This window comes from Parus major, chromosome 7 (genome assembly GCF_001522545.3).
Source record: "Parus major isolate Abel chromosome 7, Parus_major1.1, whole genome shotgun sequence".
NCBI lineage: Eukaryota > Metazoa > Chordata > Aves > Passeriformes > Paridae > Parus > Parus major.
The window spans coordinates 37,531,660-37,558,299 of record NC_031776.1 but is presented as its reverse complement, the minus strand read 5'-3'; the positions used below and the strand labels follow the sequence as shown (position 1 = coordinate 37,558,299).

General features: G+C 37.7%; 1 protein-coding gene across 16 annotated transcripts in view; it reads left to right on the top strand.

The window, feature by feature from the left end:
- Positions 1-26,640, top strand: part of BAZ2B (bromodomain adjacent to zinc finger domain 2B) — a 113,425-nt gene that overhangs the window by 29,188 nt on the left and 57,597 nt on the right. For 15 of the 16 annotated variants that reach the window (XM_015634144.2, XM_019007357.2, XM_015634143.2 and 12 more), the window contains exon 2: positions 24,438-24,593. In XM_015634144.2, coding sequence (XP_015489630.1) covers positions 24,440-24,593 — 154 coding nt within the window. In that variant the 5' untranslated portion in view covers positions 24,438-24,439. Of the gene's footprint in view, positions 1-11,167; positions 11,394-24,437; positions 24,594-26,640 lie in introns of those variants that run through there. The other variant, XM_015634136.3, reaches the window with a different exon arrangement.

Below are 26,640 nucleotides of genomic sequence, written 5' to 3'. Positions count from 1 at the left end.
AGGGGCTCCAGGAGAGCTGGAGAGGGACTGGGGACAAGGGATGGAGGGTCAGAAGCCAGGGAATGGCTCCCAGTGCCAGAGGGTGGGGATGGATGGGGTATTGGGAATTCCTGGCTGGGAGAGTGGGAAGGAGCTGGGAAGGGATTCCCAGAGCAGCTGTGCCTGCCCCTGGATCCCTGGGAGTGTCCTAGGCCAGGTTGGACATTGGGGCTTAGAGCAGCCTGGGATAGAGGAAGGTGTTGCTGGCCATGGCAGGGGGTGGGGTGGGATGAGTTGAGCTTTGTGGTCCCTTCTAAACACAATTATTCTGAGATTATAAAAGGAGGCCGTTGATGGTTTGTGGTAATAATGTTTGAAAAGTAGCAGTTTCAGGGTTTTTTACAGTGTGGGGAGGTACACACTTAGCAAGCTCAGAAAATATTTAAAAGCTTCCAAAACAGGCTGTCCCCCAAAGAACATGAGAATTTACTTACTTCATACTCGTGTAACACCTAGAGATTTAATTATATCTTCACTTTTAGTATACTAACAATTAACATTGACTAAGAAACTAAAGATAATATGATTGTAACAGTTTTACATGCTTGGAGTAATTATATTGAGTGTAAAGGAAGCACAGGGCATTTGTTCATTTTTTTCTACTTATAACTTCTATGTAGGTATTTTTAGAAAATCATCTTATTAAAAAATTTGAAGTCGTTTATTGCTGTATGTTGTCTGCAAATATGGTTAATGTGTGTGCACTTGTATATCCTTGCTTGTATGTATTTAGATGCCTTTATTGACTAAAACCAATTAACATGCTAGATCAAACAACTAAAATTACAAAAGTAAAATTACAAAAGGACTGAAAGTGTCAAGGAAAGAATTAACTAACCGCGTATTTCTCTGTGGAATATCTGCTTTTTATTATAGTTTTCTTTTAAACTAATAGTCTACATTTGATGTGTTTTAAGTTATAATAGGAAGGCAGTTAAAAAACCAAAACAAAACACAAAACCCCTTTACTGACCCAGTTTCTGTAAGAATTACTCCCAACTCTGTTAATGGTTCTGCTGCAAACCAGATTTAATAATGGTTATCTGCTATGGGGCCGATTCTGGTTTAGTATTGTAAATCCACTTCTAGGAGGAATAGGTGGTTTGTTAAACTTTACTGTACAGATGACAGCTCAGGAGGAGCTCAGATGTAAATTCAGTTTTTGGTAGTATTACCGTGTTGGTTAGACCAGCTGATTTCTCTTTGCAATAGCAACATTCTGTTTGTACAAGGAAGTGTTTTGTGTTGTTTACAGTTCCTTCAAAAGTGTAGAAGTTCAGAAATATTTCCAAGTACATGTGATTAGATTAGAGTTTTCATTTTGTTTGCTTTGGCTTTCTTACAGAAGGAAATGCTCTTAGCATTTAAAAATAAAGCTTTGCCCACTTACAGGAAATGAGAAATATTTTTTCTTAATAAATTTCAGAGTCTTAGCATACAGTAGCCTGAAATGTAGATGTTCAGGTTAAGACGACATGTCTGGTTGACTATTGAAAAGATAATTTTCCATATGTAAATTGTCACCGCCTTATATTTTCATATATAAAAATACAGATACATTTTTCATATATATAAATCTTGAGGAACTTTTCTGCAGGTAACTCATCTTGAGTATCCTTGAGTCCCTGTTTCAACTAGATAGCTTCTTTAAATAGGACTTGACTAATTCGCCACAAGGAAGCTCCAGAAAGTCTGGTCTTGGTACGGGCTATGAGTTCAAGGAGGGAGTTATATTGTATGTGGGGGTTATTTTGCTATTTACCTAGACTACCATCGATAATTTTGCATTTGCTTATTCAAAAGTTTAAAAGAGATTGTAAAATATGCACTTTACAGGTGTTATAAAGTATTTTTTTCATAAAGATAGTTGCAAGGTTCATCTAGCTTTCAAATATTTTGGTCCTGTGTACTTAACATCTTGAGGGCTTGTATGGCAGTAGTTGAAGTTCTGGCTATATGATCATAAATGATTACATACATATTTGTAATACGAAATGGTTTCTTCCACAGCTCAGTTTCAGTATAAAATCAAGCTGCAACTTTGCCTGTTTTAAAATTAGTGTAGATTACCGACATTCACCTGCATTTTGAGACTCCAAAAGTCGCTATCTATGAATGTCTTCATTAAGGTCGTGTTGTAATGATCCTGATGATGGAGCGTATGTTCTCGTACTTGACAGAGAACGTATGTGTGTGCATATAAATATTAATGCCTGTCAATATATATGTGTGTGTATATGTGTATATGATTGGTTTTATCAATCCAGATATCATATGTTTTTTCTGAGGACCTAATTCATTAGGTATTCTTTCAGCAAGTCAGGATTCTTTTTCCTCTTCTGACCCATCTCCAACCTGAATTTTTCTTTTAAGAATCAGTTTGTGTATACATCAAGAGCTGAAAGTAGTTTCGCTGTTTTCTGTGAGGCTGTGATAATTTTTTCTGTGTAGTAAGTATCATACCAGGCATATTTCGTTTATTTGGGAAAGAATGTAGTAAATTGTGATGATGTGTATGTCCATTATGTAAATGCAGATGTTTTCTAACTCATTTTTTTACATGTTTTGTCAATAGTCAAAGATTTTAAGTTTTTCGAAGGTAATTTCTTTATGGCAAACACAATAATGAAAAGGGTGTGCAATTTGGAATTTTCATATTCTTGCACAATTCAGAGGAAGTAAAGATATGGTGTATTAGAGTACAGCTTAAATGCCTATCAGTTGAATGAAGTATGGGCTTAGAGGTAGTTGACGGTTATATGTATCATCTGCTTTAGATGTTTTACAGAGGTGATGTCAAGGTGAAAGCAGACTTGCAGAATGGTTGGAAATCATTGATATTCTGACTCTGAGGCTGTAAATGGCTCTGTGGCAGATGGAGGCTTTGTCAAGGAAGAAAAATGGCAGCTCTGCAGCATCATAGACACTTGCTTAGCAGCTCAGCACATAGCCTGTGACCTTCCAGTGTTCAGGAGTTCCTCCTGAGCTTCCATAAATTGTCCTCTAGTTTTACTCCCTAAAAGTAGATAAACAGTAGTCATTATAATTCTATACAATTTGTGGTATTTCATTGTGAAAAAAAAAAGCCTACTTTATTGATAAGTATTAAAAGTAAGCTTTCAAGGATGCTTACAATTTCTGCATTGAAGTGCCAGTAATGGCGTTTAACTGAGCCCTGTGTAATACTGGAAGTGAAGATGTTAGTGTGCATACGTATGGCTACAAGTACAGCACAATACAAAACCTGTATATGCAAACTCCAGATGTAGATGTGCATGTTCTGTATGCGAACGTGTATATGTTTATGAATATTCTCTGGAATAGTTGAAACACTATAAAATGGACAGTGTTCATTTTTGGAATATGCTTGTACACTGAGCACCTATGTCTGTGATGTATTGCAGCAAAATACAGAATTTTAAACTATATACTGAAGTAGCTTCTTCAGAGTTCAGAGAGACTATGAATAAATAAATTTCTGGGTTCATGCTTTTTCTTATTGATAAAAATTCATATATGTTTTAGTACCTGACATTATCTTATTCTGTGTGGTGTTGATATGGTTTCATCTGTGTTCTTGTCTATGCTTTTAAAATAAGGGTTCACTTTTATTAGTAGATTAACTGGTTTCTGTGTTCTCATGCCTATAAAATTTATGCCAAGTTGTGTGAGTTGGGAAGTTTTATATTGTGTGCTTAAGGTATATGCATGATTGCCTAGTGACAACAGTGATGTACCAGAATCACATATTTCCTATGTACAGCAGATTTGCATATCTTGTCTTTCTCATTTGAATTAAGATTGTATCATTTAACACGTTTCTATATTCTTAGGTTCCATAGCCACTAGATTGATCCCTAATAAAACCAGTGATGTCAGTTGCTGTGATATGTGGCTTTAAGGGCCTGTGAGATCTTGTAGAAGATGCTTAATTGGACTTTTGATCTATACTACATGGCAGTAAGTAATTGTTAAAAGTGCAAGCTTTTCACAACTATCATCTGCCAGCTGTACTCTTTAGCCTACTTGACAATTCCCGGCATTTCAGAAAGCAATCACTGTTTATCACAGAAGAAAATGACCTATTGTTTTCAAGGGTCAAGGTTGTTGCATTAGAGCTGCTTTATTTCAGAGCCTGGAGGTCATATAGTCCTTGCTTTTATATTAATCGTGCCTCCTCTATCTCTTCAGCTTCAGTCATTTTGAAGTGTAATGTGGATGGCTTTATTGCAGAAGGACAAACGCTTCATAATTGAAAGAACCATTTTTGATAGTGTGTGATATTCTTCATCTTTTTATTAGAATGTGGTAATGCACGAATGAGATTGACACCTCTTGATATGGCATGTGCCTGGATGTTTGTATCCTGTAGCCACATATCTTTAAAACTGAGAGAAATGGAAGATAAACTAAGGCCATGTGTTTTATGCCTTTAGCTTTCAAAGGTTCTTAATGACATAGGTGCTTGTTAACTTAGCAGTGGAGCACATATGAAGACAGTTTTTGGAAATTTTTGTGCTTTCAGTTACTTACCTAGTTCATTATGTCCAGTATCTTGATGGTATTCTTCCTGGGCTGTATAGAGACCATTTGATACAGCTGGCTCCAGGGATGCTTATGTCCATATTCTGACATGTAATTATTTTTCTCCTCTATTTTTTCAGTGGTCATTTGGTGATCTTTTGGGGTTTTTTTTTGATGTTGTGATCGTGGTTGTAACTATAAAATGACAAAATGGCTTGCTTTCCCCAGACAAAATAAATTACAAATTACTTCCATTTATTCTGTGAGAGTTGTGTGCAATTTTTGTATACTAGAGTAGGTAATTATTTGCCCGTTCCTTTTAACGGAGTTCGGGTTTCACAGTGTTAATTTAGAAAAAAAGAACAAGCAAACGTCCATGCCCACCCAAGCAAACACCATGTCATGTGTGACCTGTGCACCTCCTCCCCCCTGCTTCTGCGGGGGAAAAAAGAAAAGCAACAACCCTACCAAACAAGTCACCAGACAATTATTCCACATTTTGTATTAGATTTTGGTACGACTTTGGAGTTTGCCAACAATAATACTAACTTGATAGTACCTTATGGTAACCATGTGTTACTTGTATTAATTAAATTGGGGAGGAAAAAAAAAATCTGTAAAATGAGAACAGTAGAAAAAATGTATTCTAATTTCAATAGTTATGGGGTGATTTCAAAACATAGGCTTAATACTTTTGGAGCTAGGGGCATAAAAATCTTTTTATCTATGAAGTATTAGACAGCATATAACCTGCAAAACCAAAATAAAATATTAGTATAACAAGAGAAAAACGTCTTTTAAAATACTTTCGTAATTTTTAAATTTTTATGCTCACCTCTGAGTAGTAGAATAATTCCTTTCTGTATTCATCTCATTTTCAGTGAAGTGTTTTATGTACCTGTTATGTATAGTGCATACATTTACATACTGCCACTGAACTTGCTGGATTGTTCTACTTTTTTTCATTATGGTCTTGTTTGTTCAAGCAAAGAAAATACACTTGTATTCATGTAAGGATGCTGAATTCTGTCCTCTTTAGTCATTAGATTAACAGAGAGGGTATTTTTCTAAAATGTGGTGTTCTGTTAAATTCTTGTATTAAGGGGTGTGCAAATAGAACTACGAAAGTAAAGTATAGAAAGTGACAGCCAGTTTTTATTAGATGTTTCTGCAGTTTTACAAAGGAAGTAAAACTCCTTTGTTTCTATAGTACCCATTGATTTTTCTTTCAAGGCTAAGTTAACAATGCTGATGGAAGCTATGCAATTAGAACCTACATTTAGCAGTAAGCAGAGAAAAAAATTTTGTAAAATAAAGTGTTGTACGTACAGTATTAAAATATTTTGCAGTATTGCTGTACTTGAAGCGGAGAAACGAGGACAAGATATTTGAAAGGTCGAAAAAAGAGAGAAAGAACAAATGATGCAAAAAGAAAATGACACTGAGGTCTTGTTTTAATACAAATGTATTCCAGGTTGACGGCTGATTTCATTAGCAAATCTCATTGTTATGCAATGTCTGTTCTTCTGCAGCAAAATGAGTATTGTACTCTCAGAGGGTCTGTGTATGTATACTTCGATGATAGATAAAGAATATATTTATTGTTCCAAGCTTTTAAAACTTCTGAAATATCTTTATCATTTCAAAATGATTTGTTTTCAGTTTTCCAATGTGGTAAATTAATGGTTTTTTTTGGTGGAAAATAGCAGTTTAACCCTCCTTCTATGTGCATTTCTCTGCCACATTTGCTACCTATGTGATCTTTTCTCCAAAATCTTGTTTGACCAAATAGCAGTTCATACTGAATTTATCCCTCCCATACATATATGTAAAGAAAATTAAGAATATTGGTTTCTGTAATGCTTTTTAAAATGGATGATAGTAATGTATGTAGAACATGGAAATAAACCTCATCTTGGTGTCAAATCTCATAAAACTCAATTGACTACATTTTATTAGATTATACTGAAAAAATATTAGCAACACTTTATGGTAAGATACATCAACTCTGTTATGAAATGGCATGATTTGGTACATAGGACAATGCAAGCTCCTGATATGGTTTAGTTTGTTTGGTTTCCAAGTTTCTAGTTGAAATCATTTGGTAATACTAAGACATTTTGATAATCAAAATACTAAGAGTGAAAGGAGCATACAAGAAAGCTTTGATACAAGAAAATTAAAATGTACTGAAATTATTTAATTCAGTCTTTTTTCTGTTCTCTTTGAATATTTATTCCATGTATATATTCTTTGTGGGCTTGAAATCCAGAGGCAAATTTTTTGAAATGCTACTAAATAAGTGATAGTTTGGGATTTTTAGTAGTTCTGGGATTAGTTTTTGATAATGAGCTTGCATGAAGAATGGTTTTGGGCACTGAAGTAATGTAAATAATAAGCTGGTTTTCTGGGTTTTTGTGTGACTTCTTATGTGCACTGAAACAATTCTGTACTTACTAGGGTTTTGGTAGAGGTGTATTTAAAAAGAGTAGAATATGGCTCTTTCTGAGTGGTGGTTCACTTGTAGCTACTGTGTTCCTTTCAAGTCCGTGGTACTGTTTAAGAAACAAGTTGACAGGTGCCGTGTTCATGCATTTTGGAAACAATTCAATAAGAACCAAAGGGCCTTTGAAACAAAAGCTAAATCATGAGCAGTATGACCCATAAATGTGACCAGGATATGTAGGAGGTAGGGCGAAGGGAAGATTGTTACCTCACTTCCCACCGAGAGAGGACACCTCTTTCCCTTTGCTTTGGTAGGGCTATAACCAGCGTAAGGATGCAGATTCCTTACTGTCAGCGATGGGCTTTAAAGATTGGTTGACATAGTTGTTCTTGGTGGTGAGAAACTATTTGAAGTAAGGTAGTCTGTCTCTTGTGCATCTTTGTTTTCAGTTTGGAGACCAAACTTTAGACAATCCAGTGAGTACTAGTAGTACTCATTGTAACAGGAGAACTCAAGAGTGGACTCTGTACAGTAGCATATGTAGGGAAAAAGTGGTACTGAGGCTTGTAAATGTTGTCAGAGTCTGAATTTATGGGGATGCAAGTAGGACTTGGTTTGGTGTGCCGTTCCATGAAGGTCTCTGAGGAGTAAATGGTGGTTGAGACTTTTGTTGCAGGCTGAATGAAGGGAGGAAAGTTGGTTGTTGGGCCTATCCTTTGTAGACACTCCCCTCTTCCTGCCAATCTTTTGTACTTTAGTTGGAGGTCACTTCTATTAACTTGTTAGGTTTTTCTTGAATAAAAAGATGATTTAGAATTGCTGTCATTCCTTAAGTAATGAATTATCCTTTTGTCTCTTCCTTATTGGTCCATGCAGTTAGTGTCAGGGGATTCCAGCTGAAATTGCTAGAAGCAAAAGACAGACCAATACTGCATCTGAAACTTCTATAAATAAGCATGTTGATTTAATAAACTGCAGGAGGTTTATGCTCTTCAGCACCATTGATGGAGGTTGTGTTCACAGATGATGCTGGATTCAGGTATTGGGCCTGTATTCATAAATGTTCACTATTTTGAGCAAGTATTTCTGCTATCAAGTAATGTGATTTTTGCAACAGTTTTGAAGTTGGATCAAGTTATGATGCAAAACGTAAATCTCTGTTAGCATTCACCACGGGTTCTGTAAGGATTGTGTGTTCTTCTCAAGTGTGTGTAAGCAACATTCATGGCTTAACTTCTTTTATATTGCTTTAACACGGGGTAAACTGAGTTCTAAATCAATGTGTGGAGTAGAGCTACCTGAATAAATATAGATAGTTCTAGATAGACTGAAATCTAGTAGATAAAGTTTTCAGGATTTTGTAACATCTTCATGACCATAAGATTTAGTTCCCATGGGCAGTGTTTGAGATCTCAGTGGAGGAATACTTGAATGTTTTACTTACTGTTATCATATGTATTCTTTTGTAAAGATTTTACTGTTTTTATTTAGTTTGCCTAATCATACCTGTAGCTAGAGTTGTATTTAGTACCCATATTTATACTTAGAATTTGCTATAACAGAAAGTGATACTGTTAAAAAAAGTAAATCTTTCACAAAGGCAGTAACTAACCGGTTGGGCTCCACGGGTTGAGGCCATGCCAGTTCATGAGGGCAGGACTGATGCGTATTTGAGATACAGCTGGAGCAGTTGATTTATTGTGTCATATTAGACCAGTTTTTTTAATGTAGTTTTTTTCATGAAGCTGAGGTGTTTTGGTAGCCTGTAAAACTTCTGTCTTAGAACAACAGCTGCTGAATCTTTGTTTCTCTCTTGCTGACTAACATGGAGGTAGTGGGATGTAGTTCAGCATATTTAGAGCTTCTCTGGTGACTACAGGGGGAGAAACCAGATCTGTGCTTTTAATGTTTCACGGTTACTTGTCTGATTGAGTCTGGGGTTCAGAAAATAAGTATGGACCTTCTGTTTTGCTACTTCCAGTAGCATGTTTTTGTTTCTCTCTCCTTCATTTCTCTGTCAATGCTAAATGGCTGTTCCACAGTAAGTATTCTTCACACTACGAACAGCAATATGGATTGAAACAATTTTAGAAAAAATATTGTTTATGAGCTATTATTTTGACACGTAGAACTATTCTATGTTATTCTCCTGGAGTCATACAAGAATCAAATTCATCATGGCTTTATTCTAGCATGCAAATTTCTGATACTAGCAGACTGATGGTTCAGATCATGGTTTTCTAAATTTTGCACTGAAAGCTTGTTTGCAGTGATACCAGTACCAAACTTACCCTGATTAAATACAACATATATTGCTTTTTAAAAGTATTTTAAGACTACTGTGGGGTGTGCTGCTGACACTCCTTATTTTCACAAAGGCTTTTCTCATTTGATGGTTTGAAATTTTACTGTTTGTCTTCAGAAACACTGCACATGGTTTGACAAAACTGCTTTTTTGAAAGATAAGAAACAAGATACTGTGTGAATGAAATGCTGAAGTTTTGGTGTAGTTTCACTTAAGGCAATAGAGTTAATAGGCAAGTGTTTGATGAGGAAATTGTAGCTGTACTATTTACATCTGTAGCAAGCACAGCCTACAAAACTTCTTCTTAGTGTGTTGTTTGGATTGCAGAGATCCCTCTTAATATATCTTAGGTTGTTTGGGAGGTTTTGAGGACAGAATCACTCCTTCATTGGCAGAGGCTGCATTTTTTGCTGTCAGAGTTTTCTGATACAGATGCACCCCTACATATTTCATGATCTTTCCAGTAATTCTTTATTTTTTCCCATAGGTTTCCTTTGTTTCTTTCCTGATTGTGAAAAATGGCTGCAATGTATTTCTAACATTGTTATTAGAAACTTTTGGTGTGTTGTTTCTTGATTTTTTTTGTTTAGGCATGTTACTTTGATGTATTCCCTAGGTTGTCTTTGATGCTGCTGCATTTCGGAGGGAGGAAGTATTCATTGATTGATTCTCTGCCCCCCAGCCCCCAGTGCCTTTGAATCTTTCTCCAGATATGCCGATGATTTTTCTCAGATTACATGTTGTGGTTCAGGCCATTGTGCTGTTATTTTAGGTCACTGTAACAGTTTTACTTGTATTAACAGATTGTCTAATAAGTTATCCCTAGCAGAAATTTTGTATTCTGTTTTTGGACCAAATACTTTATTCTAGTTTCTTAGGAAAAGAGAGCTTTTTGTTCTGTTAGTCAAAGTTTTTATTTTGGGGGAGTGTTATTGTTTATTTGTTGGGGGTTACTTTTTATTTTCACCTTTTAATTTTCATAGTAACCTAGGACCCTCTTCAGTTCCACCATGAAACTGGAGCTTGTGGAAATTAAATTTTGAAATTATTATAGATAGGGAACAACCTATAATCTCTTCTCACGGAATCATTGCCATGCATTTAGTCCATATGAGATTATTTCTTTTTGTGAAGAAAAAAATTTTGGCAGTTTCAAGAAAAGGCATTTGATTTTTTTTCTGTTAAAATTGTGTTAATTAATTAATTTTTATGACTTCTGCATATTATTAGTAGCTTTCTTTAATTGGCCCCTTTTTTGGAGGTTGATGCTTAAATTCACATGCAGTGATTAGAGTTGATTTTCCTCAGTTTCAGATTTTTCCAGGGTTGTTACAGGGTATAGTTTCATAGCACTTTGACATACCAAAACAACTTGGGCAGCAGTGTGTTCTGGAGTGTGTGTGTGTGTGCACGCACGCCTAGGCATCATTTATATGAAAATAAAGATATTTTCCTTGGGCTTGGCATAAACAAGAAAACTATGCAGCCTGGCACTGATGCTTACATAACAGTCTCGGAAAAATTTCCTTCATAGTTCAGTTGGTTTTATGTTTTTCTGCTACCTTTTCCTCTCATGTAATGAAAGTACATAAATAAAGCTGCATACTTCACCTGCGCTGGTTTTGGTCTGTGAGCAGCTGTGTTACTGGTGATCCAAGTGCTCCACCTGCCTTCCAGTTTGTTTACCAGGAAATCAAGATGTGTAAACTGCAGGAAGCACTGTTTGACCCTCTCCGACAGTATCTCATTACAATAATTGCTAATCTCTGAATAAGACAGCCATGTTTTGTGTGTAACACAGAGGGAGCTTGTGGTTGATTTTAGATGCTTCCTTAAATACAGCTTTGCCAGTGCTTGCTTGGGTTTCATTTTCAGGATAGCTTTTGACAGTAGGCATCAGGAGACCTTTGAGCTCAGCAAACTCGGACATGTTAGCATGTGTGCTTTCTTCCTTCTTGACTGAAAAAGAAAGCAAGCAACAAAAACATCCAGGACCCAACCCTCGGCTTGTTTAGGAGTGCTGTCACTGCTCTGTAGCGACAGGATGATGGCTACTTCCTGATTAAACCCCTCTCCACAGTAAGCTGTTCATGTTCTTTATCTATTCTCCTGTAATGCTAAGTGTTCAGTGCTTTTCTTCTGTGCTTCCTTCCCCCTCCTTCCTCACCGCCCCCCCCACCCCCTGCACCTACTCCCCCAGCCTTCCCTGGGTTAATAGTTTGAAATGTTTATAGGTTGAAGAAGAATAAAAAAAGAATATATAGAGTAGCAATTTTTTTAAAAAAAAATTCTAAGGTAACTACTGCTTCTTGTAATGCTTCTCTGACAGTAGTGATGAGCAAAAAACCTGATTTTCATGAGATTAAAAAACCACAAACCATTGAAGTCTATTTAGGTTTTAGCCAGCTATGTATTAACTTCATGAAAAATTCTGATGAGCACATGCAGTGACAAAGAATGTGTGTTTCTTGCAGATTCTGAAGTATTGGTATTTTCATATTTTTATCACTTCCAGAACTGTTTTCTGTCTAACAGACTTAGTCTTTACATAAAACAAAACAGCCTGTTTGTCAGCTTTTCTTACAGGATTGTGTAAGTGCTGTTTCTGTGTTTATTAGAGTCGATGTGTTATTTTTACTTCAAGTAATTTCTCGGCTCTTGCTGCTGAGGACCAGGTGAGTGTGAGCTATCACTTGGTGTGCAGTTGTGGTCTTATTTTTCTCAAGAGTATCAGTCTTAACAGATCCCATATTGTGTAAAACAGTGGTTACAGAGTGGTTTTGGTCTTACTTCGCTTGTTAAATGGGTCTACAATGATTTTATTTTTCTTAAGGTTGGTCTTCTGTTGTGCTAGTATAAATGGCATAGCTTTTGCAGTACTGCTGTACAGACCATGATAAATGTTACTGGCATTCTGTAGTATATAATACCAATTAATATTCTTAGTTATTTTGTAGAGGTTTAGAAAAATGCTAAATTAAATTTTGCAGTTCTGATATAAATTAATAATAATATTGTGCTTGAGCTACCAAAGGCATTTTTTTTTACTTTTGTAAACTTGAGTATGAAAAACCTTGTAGTGAATTCCTAACCAAAATCATTTGTGCACTTCAAAAGTCCACTTTTTCTTTTATCATATTTTACATGGAAATAAAAGGATGTACAATTTCATTTAGTAACAGGACATATCCAGTATGTTAACAGAAACGGGAACCAAAAATGAAACATGGAGAAGTATGATTCAGTTAAAAGAAAGAATTTTATTTTTTTTTTGTAGATGCAGTTGTTATTAAAAAACTTACAAATTAGCGTATATGAGATATCTGTTTCGTTCACTCCGTGAGAAAAATAAGTAGATGAGGAACAGTGTTCCTTCTGGTTGAGGTAGAAAGAGGTTTTTGGACATGCTTGACCTATTAGTTCACATGAGTTGTTAGCTATAGAGAAAAGGGTGTGGACAATGGGGTGGCTAGAACATGTAGATACAGGTCTATTTTGAGGAGAATAAGGCAGGAAAAATGCCATGGGGAAAAAGGAAGAGGGATTCAAAGTGTATTACTTTTTTAAAGGGTTCATTTCTTGCAAGGTCATGAAGACCTAGTATTTGGAAGGCACTGATACGAACTGTTCTTTCCCCAAAATACTTGTGCTGTATTCTGAGGGTTGCTGAGGAGTGAGTGCCATTCTTTCTGAAACTATGACCTTTTCATCTTGAGAACACTGACTGAAAGATAAAAGTTTCACAGGATAGTATAGGTTTCATACACATGCTGCCTCCCTTACAATCCCTTTAATACTGGTATTTAATTTGGAAGCCCAGTGACCTGGAGTACTAATGTCTCTTACAAAACAAGATTCCATTGTTTGTTTTCAAAAAAAAAACAAAACTGAATTGCTGCTGTTAATAAATAAACTTTATATAATATGATATTCCCTATAAGTTACAGTAGTGCTTAGTATTGACTCTGTCTATGAAATATCCTAGTTTGAGGACCAGCAAAACATATGTAGTCTTCCAGCAGACTTCTTGCTGTCTAGCTGTCTTGTACCCATGCTCAGTTCTTTCCAATGTCCTACCATCTGGGTGTTTTGAAAGGGTTTCCCTTGCTATTTGCTAATATTTTTACATATTCTACCTCTGAAGAGACTATTAAAGCTTGGTGCCTCACAGCTGACCTTGTTGGCTCAAGCGTCAGCTTAATTTGCAGAACCTGATTCCTGCAGAACAGGTAGAACAGCCCTGATGGGAGCTGCAGGAGCTGCCTTGCCTGGGGGAAGGGAAGTGTGGGAGGCAGCAGTGGCCAAGGGATAATACAGCTGGTTTTGCTGTGCAGGGAAGGGCAGATGCTAACCCTGGGCCCAGCCATGGGCCCCCATGGAGCTCTTGAATTGAGTGGTGGGTGGCAGGAGCTGGGACTGCCTTAGGCTTCTTGCTCCCACACTGCAAGACAGCCCCAGCTTTACCTGTCAGATATGACCGTCACTGACTGCTTGCCTTTGCAGAGTCCCTTTAAATTTCGAAAGAATGGTTTATTGCAATGTGTATCACTGTTAACCTTTAAAGCTTTGCAAGAAAACAACACCTGGTACAGCAAAAGAGGGCACCTGTGTTTTAACTCTGTTTTAACCAATGTTCTTTAATCATGTAGGAAAATGTAACGTTTAGCATGTGGCTTTGTTAGAGCTTGATATCTAGATACAGTACTTTTGTTTTGAAGAAGGAAGTATGGATGACTTATTATCTTCTTTCTTTCCTGTCTGTGGGAAAAAAAAATACAATCTGGTAGGTTGTTTTTTTTTTTTGTGTCTAAGCACTTAATTCACGCTTGTAAATAACATCAAGATGTCAGATTTGCATCTGCTTGGTTTGTAAAAATAATGTTGTGTATGGAGTCAGCCAGAATAGTCTTCTGATGCACTAATACCTGCTGTGGTGTCTCTTGAGGCTTAATTCTATTTCTTTATATCTTAAGACCCCCATTATTTTCCCTTCTAGTTATTCTGTTTACCTAAACTTTAGTGAACTCTATTGTTGGTTTGGAGGGTGGGGGTGGGGTTTGTTTTGCTTAAATGTCTCAGGTTTAAAAAAATCATTATACCTTTCAAAGTGGAAGAAACAATGAGCAAATAACATAAGGAAGGTATTTTGGAAAAGGGGGTGGGTGCCAGTGATGAAGCTGACTCAGAACAGTGGCTGTTGTGGCATGTAACTCTTCCTTCAAGAGCTGGTTCTGGGTTTCCAAAGAACCATAGGAGTGCACCTGCAGGAAAATGTGGAAACCATTTATCTGTGTCTCAGCCTATTAATGGGAACTATTACATTCCTGCTAGATGACAGCGCAAGGTGCTTTTAGGAATTCAAAACTGAGGAATTGGCATTCCTCGATGATAAGTTTTTCAGTCAAGGTGCCAAAACTAAGTCAGTGATGTGAGAAGATGATAGACTTCTTCACTCTCTCATGGGCTAAAACTAGTTTTTGCTGGCAGTGGAGAACCTAGTGTACCATTTAGATGGTTGGACTTTTCTCTTTTTGTTTAAATGTAAAATGATATTAACGGTAGAATAATGAGACTGAAGTTTGGTGCTATTCTAAAACAAAATTGGGACCCATTGCAAAGCCTGAGGCTGATACAGGAACACATTAAAAAGATTGTTTCTCTTGAAGCTTTTCTGGAACTCTGACTTGGTGCACATAATTTCTCACCAGTTTTTAGCAGAATTTGAAGGAATAGAATAATAACTTAAATTGTTAGGATGAAAAACTCTAACCAAACAAAAAATGCCAAAAAAGTCTCCAGACCATTTGTTAGGAAGGACTTTGGCTACCATCCTTGCCCCTTCTTACTTGTTACAGTATATGTGGTGTGTAAGTTAAGGACTGCAGGGTAAATGAACCCTTTTCTCAGCATCTTTTTTCTTACAGGGCAGTGTCCATAGACTAGTTCTAAGCTCTTTGCTCTGACACACATGGCGTTTATACACCCAAATAGGCATTGGATTTGTAGTTATTTCATCCCCAAATTACTTCTGCTTTAGATTATGTTTTTAAAGATGAACTGAAGTTTTCTCTATACAGTCATTCCTTTGTGTCTTTTTTCCCAGTGTCAGCTTTTGCCATGAGAGGTTCAGCAGGGCACTCCCCCCTGTAGGTGTTTTTGTTAGCTCTGCTGGTGTCTGTAATTGGAGCTAAGCCATGATCTTGAGCTTGATACCAAGTCTGGCTTTTGAGCCATGGGAAGAGGTGTACAATACAACGGCTAAACAGGAGCTAAGTTTTTGAGTGGCTGAATATCACCAGAATAGCAGAAAATTTGCCTCTGACAGATTGAAATTCAGGTTTTAGAAAAGCACAGGGAAAAAAAAAAGCGTTGACTTCAGCTGTCCCAGTTTTTTTTATTGATTTTTGAACTACTGTTGCATAGGATTTCTAGTGTGGGTTCCTGTTCTTAGGGTGGTTCAGAGCCACCCTAATCAAGAGGTTTTGCTCTGTATTTAAAAAATGTTGTATTGATTATCATTTTGCAAAGATTGAATAATACTTGATAATTATAGAGGTAGTTGTATATAGTTTGCTCAGTGCTCTCACAGATTGAAGTAATAATATGAAATACTAAGTCTTACTTTTGTAGAACAAGATGTAGTAGTACTAGAATTCAGTGCAAATGAACCCCAAGTTATTGAATTCTCGTAACCAGAATATTAAAAACCGAAAGATATGTGGGAATGGAAGAGTGGCCTTTTACATTGAAACTGGAAACATGTCCTTAAGATGAACTGTTAGGCATGAAAATAAAAAGTGATACTCATCCCAAGACAGTATAAAATACTGCAGTATTCTGTTTGTTTGTTGGTCTGGGGTTTTTTTAGGAACGGAAAGGTTTGTAAAACCTCAGTTCTGAGATGGTAAATCCTTTGTTTTGGTTTGATGACAAAATCTGGTAAATGTGCCTCTTTGGGGCATTTACCACACTGATGCCAGATAATCTTTGCATTTCAATGTTCTTCAGATGCTATTATTTTAGCCTCTGCAGTTATGACAAGAGTCCAGACTTTGCATCAATTTTATGTGGTACCACTACTTATTTCCTGTTTAGAATCCACTTAGAAGCGTTGGAATACAAATATGTAGTCCTGTCATATCCACTCCATGAGCGGGGTGTCCATAAGTCTTAATGCCTGCACAGAGTTGCACTGTACCTTTGCCACCCTGATATTGATATCTACATCATGACTGCTCTTCTTGAGCTGGATGAATTGTACAGTTTTTCTGTTGGTAAAAGTAACTTACAGGATAGTTCCTTTCTTGTCATCTGGAATTTGCTGTGCTGCAAGACGTGGCTTTGGTAGGGTGAGCATTCCTGACTGAAAAGTATGTAGTCTGTGTAAGAAGCTGTCCCCACCCATCTACTTCTGTGTTTTGAGGATGATGGTGTCAACTTTTCCTTTCCTAACCTGTCATGGAAGTGAAAATAAGTGAAGGGATGTGCGATCTTAATAAAAGTGGTAACTGCTGAACGTGGACATATAAAGGTGATAACCTCATACAGAATAACAGATAATGCAGATATATTTTATTATAGGAGAGTTGGTTTAGATTAAATCTTAGGAAGAAATTAAGGGTGGTAAGGCATTGGCACAGGTTGGCCAGAGCAATTGTGGTCTCCCCATTGCTGGCACTGTTAAAGGCCAGGTTGGGTGGGTCTGTGGGCAGCCTCATCCAGTGGAAGGTGTCCCTGCCTGTGGTGGTAGTGTGTGTGTGTGTAATGAAATGAGATTTCCATGCCCCTTCCAACCCAAGTCATTCTATGATTCTGTTTATATGTTTGTTTAAGCCAGATTCTTTAGTGTTGTTATTCTGTGTTTGAAATATTCAAGGAAGCTTGGGTCACTTAAACATTTAGTGCCTCTCTGTGGTGCTGTGTTGCCTCATGGGTGCTTAGTATGGCCATACACTTTCTGTGGCACAGATTGGATACATTAGATTTCTTGCCCAGCATTATACAGCTTTCAGAAATATATTCTGAGGGTTGTCCAGAAGTGAGGCTTATGGAGGATTGTAGGTTAACCTGACCTGTGTGCCCCTTGTCCCTCCATGGAATGTAAAGTAAGTGAATTATAATGCCTGCTGTCTTCGGTAACTATTCTTCCTTTACCATAATCATGATCTTGAAATGTGCGAATGCAGAAATATTCAAGGTGATGCTTATTTCTAATGGAAAGCAACCCAGTTACTTGTAAAATAGGAGAAAATAAGTTTTTGATTGCAACTTACTTTGCACGCATCATTGAATGATGAGTTTATCCTATGGCATAGAATCAAAATAGATTCATTGTTTAAAATGTCATTTTATCCTAAGATTATTTAAAGTGGCCACTACATATTACTAAAGAGTGGAATGGCAACTGATTACCTTCTCTGTTTCTTTTTTTGCCAGGCCAGTCATAATTCGATTATACCGACCTTAAGAGTTGGATCTGCTTTGAAGTGGCTTTTAATAAGTCACCTTATGTGGGTAAAGACTGTTAAAACAAGTACTTACGGAATTGTGGTATATATGTGATTTTATAAATGTTTTCACTGGTGTGGATTCAGATCCAATAAACAGTGAGTGGTCGTATCACTGATTGAATGTGGATGATGTGAGTCAGGGGAAGGCTATAAAAGCCCATTTAGAGCATCAGGCAGGAGGGCACAGCCTGCCTCACATGGTATAACTGGCAGTAATGTTTTAAGTGTTTCGGTGCATAGGAGTGTCTTTGTGTGATACCTCTTTGAAACATAAGCCAATCTCACTGCTGATTTGAAAAAAAAAAGGTTTCATTGTGGTGGTTGATTTAGTAAAAGAAGTTTTGTTGTGGTGGCTTTTATTCCTAGAGAATTTTATATAAAGTACTTAGAGTAAATTATTAAAAATAACACGACTGCAGTAACATTCTGCAAAATTTGCATTATATAGCAGTTAACTTGGCTTTTATGGCTTGTACAATACTTGCAACAGTTGATCTCATTAATTATATATTTTTTTAAATTTACTTTTATTTGAGTTTTAAAACCTCAATGTGTAAAAACATCATAGCAGTAGTAGACTGTGTGTTGGAAGTTCTGTGACCAGGCCTTGTTGCCAGAGCAGGGAGCATCACTGGAAGCCTCAGGTGTCCATAGTCTGTCAGTAAGGAATTGCACCCATTCTTGTGGTTACCTCACTTCCTTCTCACCTGAGGTTTGGTCAGCGTGCTTGCTTGTTTTGTAGGTTTTTTTGTCACACCACTGGTTTTAAACCCACTCCTCCCTGGTTGTGTGGCCCTTGTGGAAGGTGTGGAACACACACTGCTTGGCCTGCTGAGTCACCTCTGAGCTAGCACATGTGCTCTGCATTTACCTTCTGAGTATGACTTTTTTGGACACTGCATTTTGCATTTGTGATGTGCTGGACTGTGTGTTCTGAGAGATTCTGATGTGCTTCACTTCATCAGCTGCAAGATTTCTGGCATCAGAGCACTCATTGTCACAAGAACTAGCGGCAGACTGACAATATCATGGTACAATTAAATACCTTGCTGTAAGGCTAGAGAACACGATATTGTGGGACTCTCCTATAGTTTGGGGTCATAAATCTGTTACAAATTTCACCTGATCATCATGGAAGACTGAAGCACATTTTTTCTCACTTCTTTTTCACTGTGTTAGTGGTAATAATTGAAATAATGAAGCAGTAGATGGAGTGTAGCAGTTAAACTGGAATTTGGAGATAAGTTAGTCTTCAGATATCTTCAAAACACGCTTCATAGTATTCACACATCCCAGCTAATATTGGTAGGATACTATATCCATGATACTATCCTGTGAAGGGAATTACTCGTTTATGCCTGTTTAAGAATAAGAGAGGGGTTTTTCTTCTGCATTAGGGTACATGAGGGTGAAGATTTTGAGCACAGAATAGGTAGGTGATTGACTGTAAAGAAATTTCAACTTGATATATTTGAAAATTATTTGATTGTTGTTTCCTTTAGTAAACCTTGATTTTTCTTAAGTGTTTCTATTTTTATTAAACATTAGTAATTTTCTTCCCCAAAAAGACCACCTTTTTCTTGTGTAAAGCTTCACATACTTCCCTTCTTTGTTCCTTTTTACTGAGAGATTGCTTTCTGTTTTCATTTGGTTCAGTTGCATTAATGATTGTTATTCACCATGGGAAAATCTGGGAAAGTAGCTGGAATTTTGGACAAAGCATTGAGAGGAACTGACATAAACCACTACACCTGGAAAATTTTAAAAAGTAGGTTTTTCCTAGTTTTACTTAATGATTTTTCTCTTTTACAAATATGAGAGATTAAAAACAGTCATGAAAGTTCGTAACTATTGACTGACAAAATAACTGCAGTGGAACAATTGTCTCACTTGAGGTTAAAAAGAATATGGATCTGCTGTAACTGGTATGGACTTTTTAGTCACAAAACGCATTAGGTCTGCAATGTAATTATTGCTGATCCTGTCTAATGACTGTTTTGGGGATTATCTCTTTTGGAGTTAGCCATCTGCTGTGGTTAGAGTAATTAAACATAATTAAGGGTTAACTTAGTTTGAAATCAAAAGTATGTATGTCTCTAGGAGAAGAATGTAAATTTCTTCCATTCAGAATAATTCAGAAATATCAATATTCCAGTTCTTTGTTAAAGACATTAAACAAGCAGCTAAATTAAAGTTTGAAGAACCACCCTCTCCAAAACAATTCCCAGTCCCCTGCAAACTGAAATAAAAGGAGCAGGGTGGGGGTGAGAAAGAGAGGGGAGCCTTGAAAGGGCAGCTTATTACTGTTCTCCCAGTTCCTATTTGATCAAACAGATGGCTTATGTTGGTTAAAAGCTTGCAAGTATAGCTATATTTACTTTTCTGTATTAAAAAAGTATTGATTTGCCAAGGATGTCTTCTTATTTATGACTCAAACATGGATTGCTTGTAGGTGGTTCTTAACTATACTTATTTATAAAATACTTCAGATGCTCACATCTGAGGAACTCCAGGTCTGTCAGCATGACCTCAGTGCCCAGGAAGGTTATGGAACAGATCATCTTGGTTGCAGTCACACGGCACATGCAGGATAACCAGGGGAGCAGGCCCAGCCAGCAGAGGTTTAGGAAAGGCAGGTTGGATCTGACCAGCCTGCTCTCCTCTCATGACCAGGTGACCTGCCTAGTGAATTAGGGGAGGGCTGTGGATGTGTCTGCCTGGACTTCAGCAAAGCCTTTGATACCGTCTCCCACAACATTCTCTTGGAGAAATGGGCAGCCCATGCCTTGGACAGGTGCACTTTTTGCAGGGTTAAGTACTGGCTATACGGCCAGGCCCAGAGAGTGGTGGTCAATGGAATTACTTCCAGCTGGGGTTGGTCGCCAGTGGTATCCCCAGGACTCAGCATTGGGGTCAGTCCCGCTCAATATCTTCAGGAGTGATTGGGATGAGAGGATCGAGAGCACCCTCAGTAAATTTGTGGATGATGCCAAGTTGGGTGGGGTTGTGATCTGCGTGCAGGTAGGAAGGTTAGGAATGCTGTGCAGGGGGATCTGGACAGGCTGGATTGATGGGCCAAGGGCAGCTAACTGAGGTTCAATAAGGTGAAGTGCTGGGTCCTGCATTTGGATCACAGCTCCCCTGCAGTGCTCCAGGCTGGGGGCAGAGTGGTTGGTAAACTGGAAAAGGCCCTTGGGGGTGCTGCTGAAAGTGGCTGTACATGTGCTCAGGTGGGCAGGATGGCCATGGGCACCTGGCTTGCATTGGCCCCAGCAGGACCAGGGCAATGACATCAGGTTGGCACTGCTGAAGCAGCTTGGGTGCTGTGCCCAGTTCTGGGTCTCTCATGAAGACACTGAAGTGCTGGAGCAAGTCCAGAGACTGACACAGAGCTGGCGAAGGGGCTGGAGCACCAGGAGCAGCTGAGGGAGAGCTTGGCCTGGAGAAAAGGAAGGCTCCTGGGAGCCTTCTCCCTCTCTACAACTCCCTGACAGGAGAGTGGAACCACCAAGTGGGGATTGGGCTCTGCTCCCAGGGGACAGGGACAGGACAAGAGGCAATGACCTCAGGCTGTGCAAGGGGAGGTTCGGGTTGGACACCGGAGGAATTTCTTCATGGAAGGGATGTTCAGGCACTGGAAGGGGCATCTCAAGGAGATGGTGGAGTCCCCATCCCTGGAGGTGTTCCAGGCACTACTGGACCTCAGACACTCAGTGCCCTGGTCTGAGTGACAAGGTGGGGATCGGGCACAGGTCAGACTTGATGATCTTGAAGGTCTTTTCCATCCATTTAGGCTGGATTCTGTGATTTTATGGTAAAGACTTCTTTTAGTGTTTTATTATTACACACAGCATTACAGGTTTTTTTTAGAAATTTGAGAGTTCTGGATGTTTTCGTGAGAGAACATAAAATACGAAGTTTCAATCCTGGGTTTTGAAGGGAGTGTTTTAAAATTTAGAGGTATCTTTCCTTTTACATGGAATTCCTGTAATAATAGCATTTTGATCTGTTTCTAATTTCCCTTATGCTCTCTGTAAATGTAGTGACTTCACTGTAGCCATAATTAAAACAATACCAAAATACAACAAATTTTTATTTGTACAAGAAATGCTTGTTGGCCTCAATAAGTTCAGTCATTCATAGCGACTAAAAAAATGTACTTTGTCATAATAGTTTGTGTCTGTAGATGTTCGTATACTAAACATAGTAAATATTTTTACTGTGTGTTTGCAAATGCTGTGGACTTAAGTCTGTAGATTAAAACTGAAACCACAGTCCCTTATGAACCAGATTTTTGTTAACTATTATCCTTCAGAATAGTTATAAAAGTTAATGGACATATATATGTAATAAACACTATATGCAGTATTTTCCAGTGACCTACCTCCACTGATTAGCACATTAGATTGATTTTAGCACATTAGAATGATTATAGTCACAGATTGCTAAAAATGAATGAAGCATTCTTTGACTGTGGATGAAAAATGTTTAACTGGAGAAAAGCATGTATTTAGGAGTCATGAATGAAAAAATTAAAATGTTTAATATTTTTCTTTCATAAATTATCTGAAGGAAGTAGTTCTGTTATTTCTCATGTTGTTCTGAAGGAGAAGGACATACCCCTAATATTCAGTATAGTAGTAGATACCTTGTTTGGCATGATATCAGTGTAAGTGGCTGGTTTTTCTGTGTTTACAGAAAAAAACCAGGATTTTTTCTGCATGTGTGAAAATGATTCATGATAAATTGTCCTGTAAAGAATAAAAGCGGTGAAATCTTTACATGCTGTTGAGGGTGGAGCGGCTGTTTACTGTTGGTACAAAGGGTAGGCAGTTCTGTATGACAGACTGTACCTCCCGTGTTAGCAATTTTCACTTTGCTGAAGTAGTATGCTTCTGCTAGCTTGCAAAGCCTGCAGACTTTCCCCATGCATAGAAATTGCATAGTATAAATATATAATAGTATAAAAACTATTAGTGACAAGAAATAAACAATTCAGTTAAAATGGGTGCGGTGTATCTTCACAATATTTTGTGTTTTGTGTTTGTATTTGCTGTGGCTTTTTAAGTTTAAATTTACTGTCTGAGACAAACCAAGGATCTACTTTCTGGGGAAGCAGATGACAGGTTTTATGCTGTCTTTCCAAGTGTGCATTTGGGAAGTCACTGTTAAATACAACTTTGGATCAGAAGTGCTGTTTAACATATCAGTTTTCTAACTTGTTTAAAATAGAATTTTAAAAAGTGTGTCTTGTGTACTTGGCATTCTGCTTTACAAGTACTGGGAATGAGATTTTATAACAGTTGTTTGATTTCAGTTCAGTACTTTTCCCCCTCAGATTTCAGGTGTAAATCTGAGAAAGGGTGTTGCCTCTGTCCATGAAAGAGACTCCATGACAGGAATAGGTTTCTTGGAAGTTTCCCAGTTAAGAGTTCAGTGTGCTTAGCCTCATGGTGTTTTTAATAGTACAGGGACTCTGAAACTTTTTCCCTACCTTATTTGTACTGTGATCCTGACTCACCATCAACTGGCAGATTGAGTTAGACAGTCTGTTGATGCTGCTACCACTGTGCAAAGACATAAATGGCTTGGCTGCGCTTCTTAAGTGTTTAAGAAACTACTTCACAGAATCACAGAGTATGCTGAATTGGAGGGGACCCACAAAGATCATTGAGTCCTACTCTCCTGGCTCTGCACAAGACCATCCCCAAGAGGCACACCGTGCGCCTGAGAGTATTGTCCAAAAAACTTTTTCTGGTGTTTTTAATAGTAATAGAATACACATGCTTTTTAATGAAATAAGTCTGGTGAGTTTTGATTTAGACAATTCATGACACAGATAAAAATGTCTTATTTTGTATGAAAAGCTCACAAGGAAACACCACCACCACCACCACAAACACCTAACAATTTACAGGTGTTCTTGCATTTATGCTATCTCATCATAATTGCTGGGCCTTTCCTTAAATTAAGAGTCTAGATGTGGACATTTTGGTATGCACTACTGGTTCTTTCAAGTTGTCTGTCAGGGAGCAGCAAAGAGCGTGGCTACTCTGCAAGGAGCGATAATCTGGCAGCTGAGGATTCCGCAGGCAGGGCTTTTCCCAACGCTGGCACAGTCCCATGCAGTCTGAGCAGTGCTGGTCACAGGGTTAGACAGAATAGAATCTGTCAGGCCTGGTGTCCATCCGGATGTCTGATCAGAAGTAGCAGAAGATGGGAGCTGATGCAATACTAGAGGAAAGCTAGAAGATGGGATGTAGCCAAGAGGCAGGGTACAGTCAGGCTGCAAGAGTGATGGGCTGGCTCTGGCAAGGGCTGAGGGTTCCAGCCTGAGCTGAAGTGGAGCTCCGGAGCACAGGGCATGGTAAAGGCATTCGAGTTGAAATGTGGTGTAACTGAACAGCAGTTCCAAACTCCCATAGTGCTGCAGCTCTGCTGAGTTCCCTGACAGATGGGTGCTGTTAATGGGATGTACCTCTCATGTGAAGGTCTCACAGGAACCTCTTGAGAATTTAGTACAGATCCTGAGACACAGCACAGACCGTCCCCATAGTCCCTTGTGATTTCCTTTGCCACCATAGAAGACAGACATTTATCATCTCTCTTCCAGATATGGAGTCTGGAGAGCGGTTAACGTCATCATCAGTCTCCTCTACTGCAGCTGCCTCCACTCCAGCGTCTTCGACACCATCGGTAACTTCAGAAGTATCGAAAGGTGGCCTTTCTGCTGGAGCTGCGACACTGAGCTCCACAATCAACACATGTGGTAAAAATGATTCAAGTCTATATTGCAATGTAATTTTAGTGTTTGTTGGCACTTGTAATTATTATTACAAGTCAGATGTAATAAGGTTGCACAAATGTATCCAAGAAAAATGTTTGAGGTTTTTTGGTTTTGCCAAGTGACATTCATTTGCTGTGAATACATTTTACATAGTACTTACTGAAGGAATGAAATTAATTGAAAATTGCCTATTTAAAGTGTAGAAAAAAAATTCAGTTTGCAAGGCTGCCTTGAAAGTGGGATCAAATAAAGGGTTCGTCTAGCAAACACTATGCCACTTTCAGATTAAGTTGTAATAATCAGCTTCTTGAGTACACATCATATTCTCAGCATTTAAGCCCAGCCCATACTGTAGTTTTACATTTGGAGGAGTGGTTTCCTGTAGTGGAGCTTGAAATGGAAAAGATAAATATAACAATGCCACAGTCTTAGATAATCTTGACTAGAGTGAAATATCTTTACCTTGAATCAGAAATATATATGGAAGATTTCTCCATGCAAGAATCTCATTTTTGTGGTTAAAACTCCTATTTCAGCTGAATGATGCATATATCACCCACAGAACAAATGGTAAACTCTTCCCTGCTGTTTCTCACTTCAGTTTCGGAAAACATATTTTTTTGGAGAACATTGTTTTTGTTAGCCCAATTCTTACATGGTACGAACGGTAAATAGGAAGTTTTTTCAGCTTAAATTTGTGGTAATCCCCTGTTTTCAGAAAAAACTGTTCTTGCAGCAGAGTGAGCAAAAATATATTCTCCAAACTGATATAGCTTGATGATAAGTAATGAGTAGATTCCAAGTTGTCAAATCCATGCTGCATTTGTTCATTTGCAGCTGTCCCAAGAAGCTAAAGCCAGAATGTCTGCAGACCTAGGGTTATATCTCAACTATTTATTTTAATTTCTCTAAAGCCAGAAAATTCTTAACTCTTCTGGAATAAACAACAAAGTTTTTCATTTTCATTTTTTAGTACCCCACTAAAATTCATTTCAAAAAGAATTTTTTGTCTATAATTGTTAGCCCGTGCCACTTGAAATGGTTTTCTGTGGTGGTTCCTAGAATGTAGCAGGAGTTAATTTCCTTATGGCTATGAATGTACAGTCCTAACCTGAAGATTCCTGTAACTCATTTACCTTCTTCTTGCTGCTTTTGCCGTGCACATATTACATCATGTAATTCTATATCTCCTGTTAACCTTCTGTGCATTTATAGGATATGTATTTGGTCTGCCAGAATATACAGTAAGACTGAAGCAGATGAATAATGTCATAAAGATACTAAACTGTTCGTTTTGTTCTTAATTTGAAAACACAGGTAGTTCTTCACTAAAGGCCTTTTAAAAGTTCTGTTCTCTCTTTTATCAAAAAAAAAAAAAAAGTTTAATTTCTGTCTGATAGCTAAGAGTTAAAAAGGTTGATAGTAATTACCAGCATTCATTTTTTTTTCGATATTTTGATTTTTTTTGATTGTCTGGCTGCATCTGATGTTTAAGAACATATATAATTTTTCACGGACACCTTTTCATCCCAAAACCGTGCTGGAATGTAGTTTACTATCAATAATATCCCATCAGTTTCATTTATTAGTATGTTTTTCTGCTGACACACTGCACTTTGGTTACTGTTGTATCCAATCTGAAAAGGTTGCATGGAAGTGTTTATGCTGCCAGCCAGCTGAAGATCCTTTTTCCCTAAATGATCTATGGCATGTCCTGAATTTACAAGATATTCTGTAGCTAAGATAGACTATACACTTAGCCAGTTCTAAGCTGAGGCATTCTTCACTCCTGTGATATTTTAAAAAAACCCAACAACATCTGTTAAACAGATAATTGAATTATCTTCAAATTTAAAAATGCATTTTTCTAGTATCTAATAAAATAAGTTTTTAAGAATGAGCAATTATTCTTACTAAGAGAAGGTAATGCATCTTAATGCATGAGATTAGAGAGGTTCTTTTTAGCCCAATTCATCTCTTTATTTTCTTTGCAGCAATCTCTTAGTCTATTAAGTAGTCTCTGCAGTAA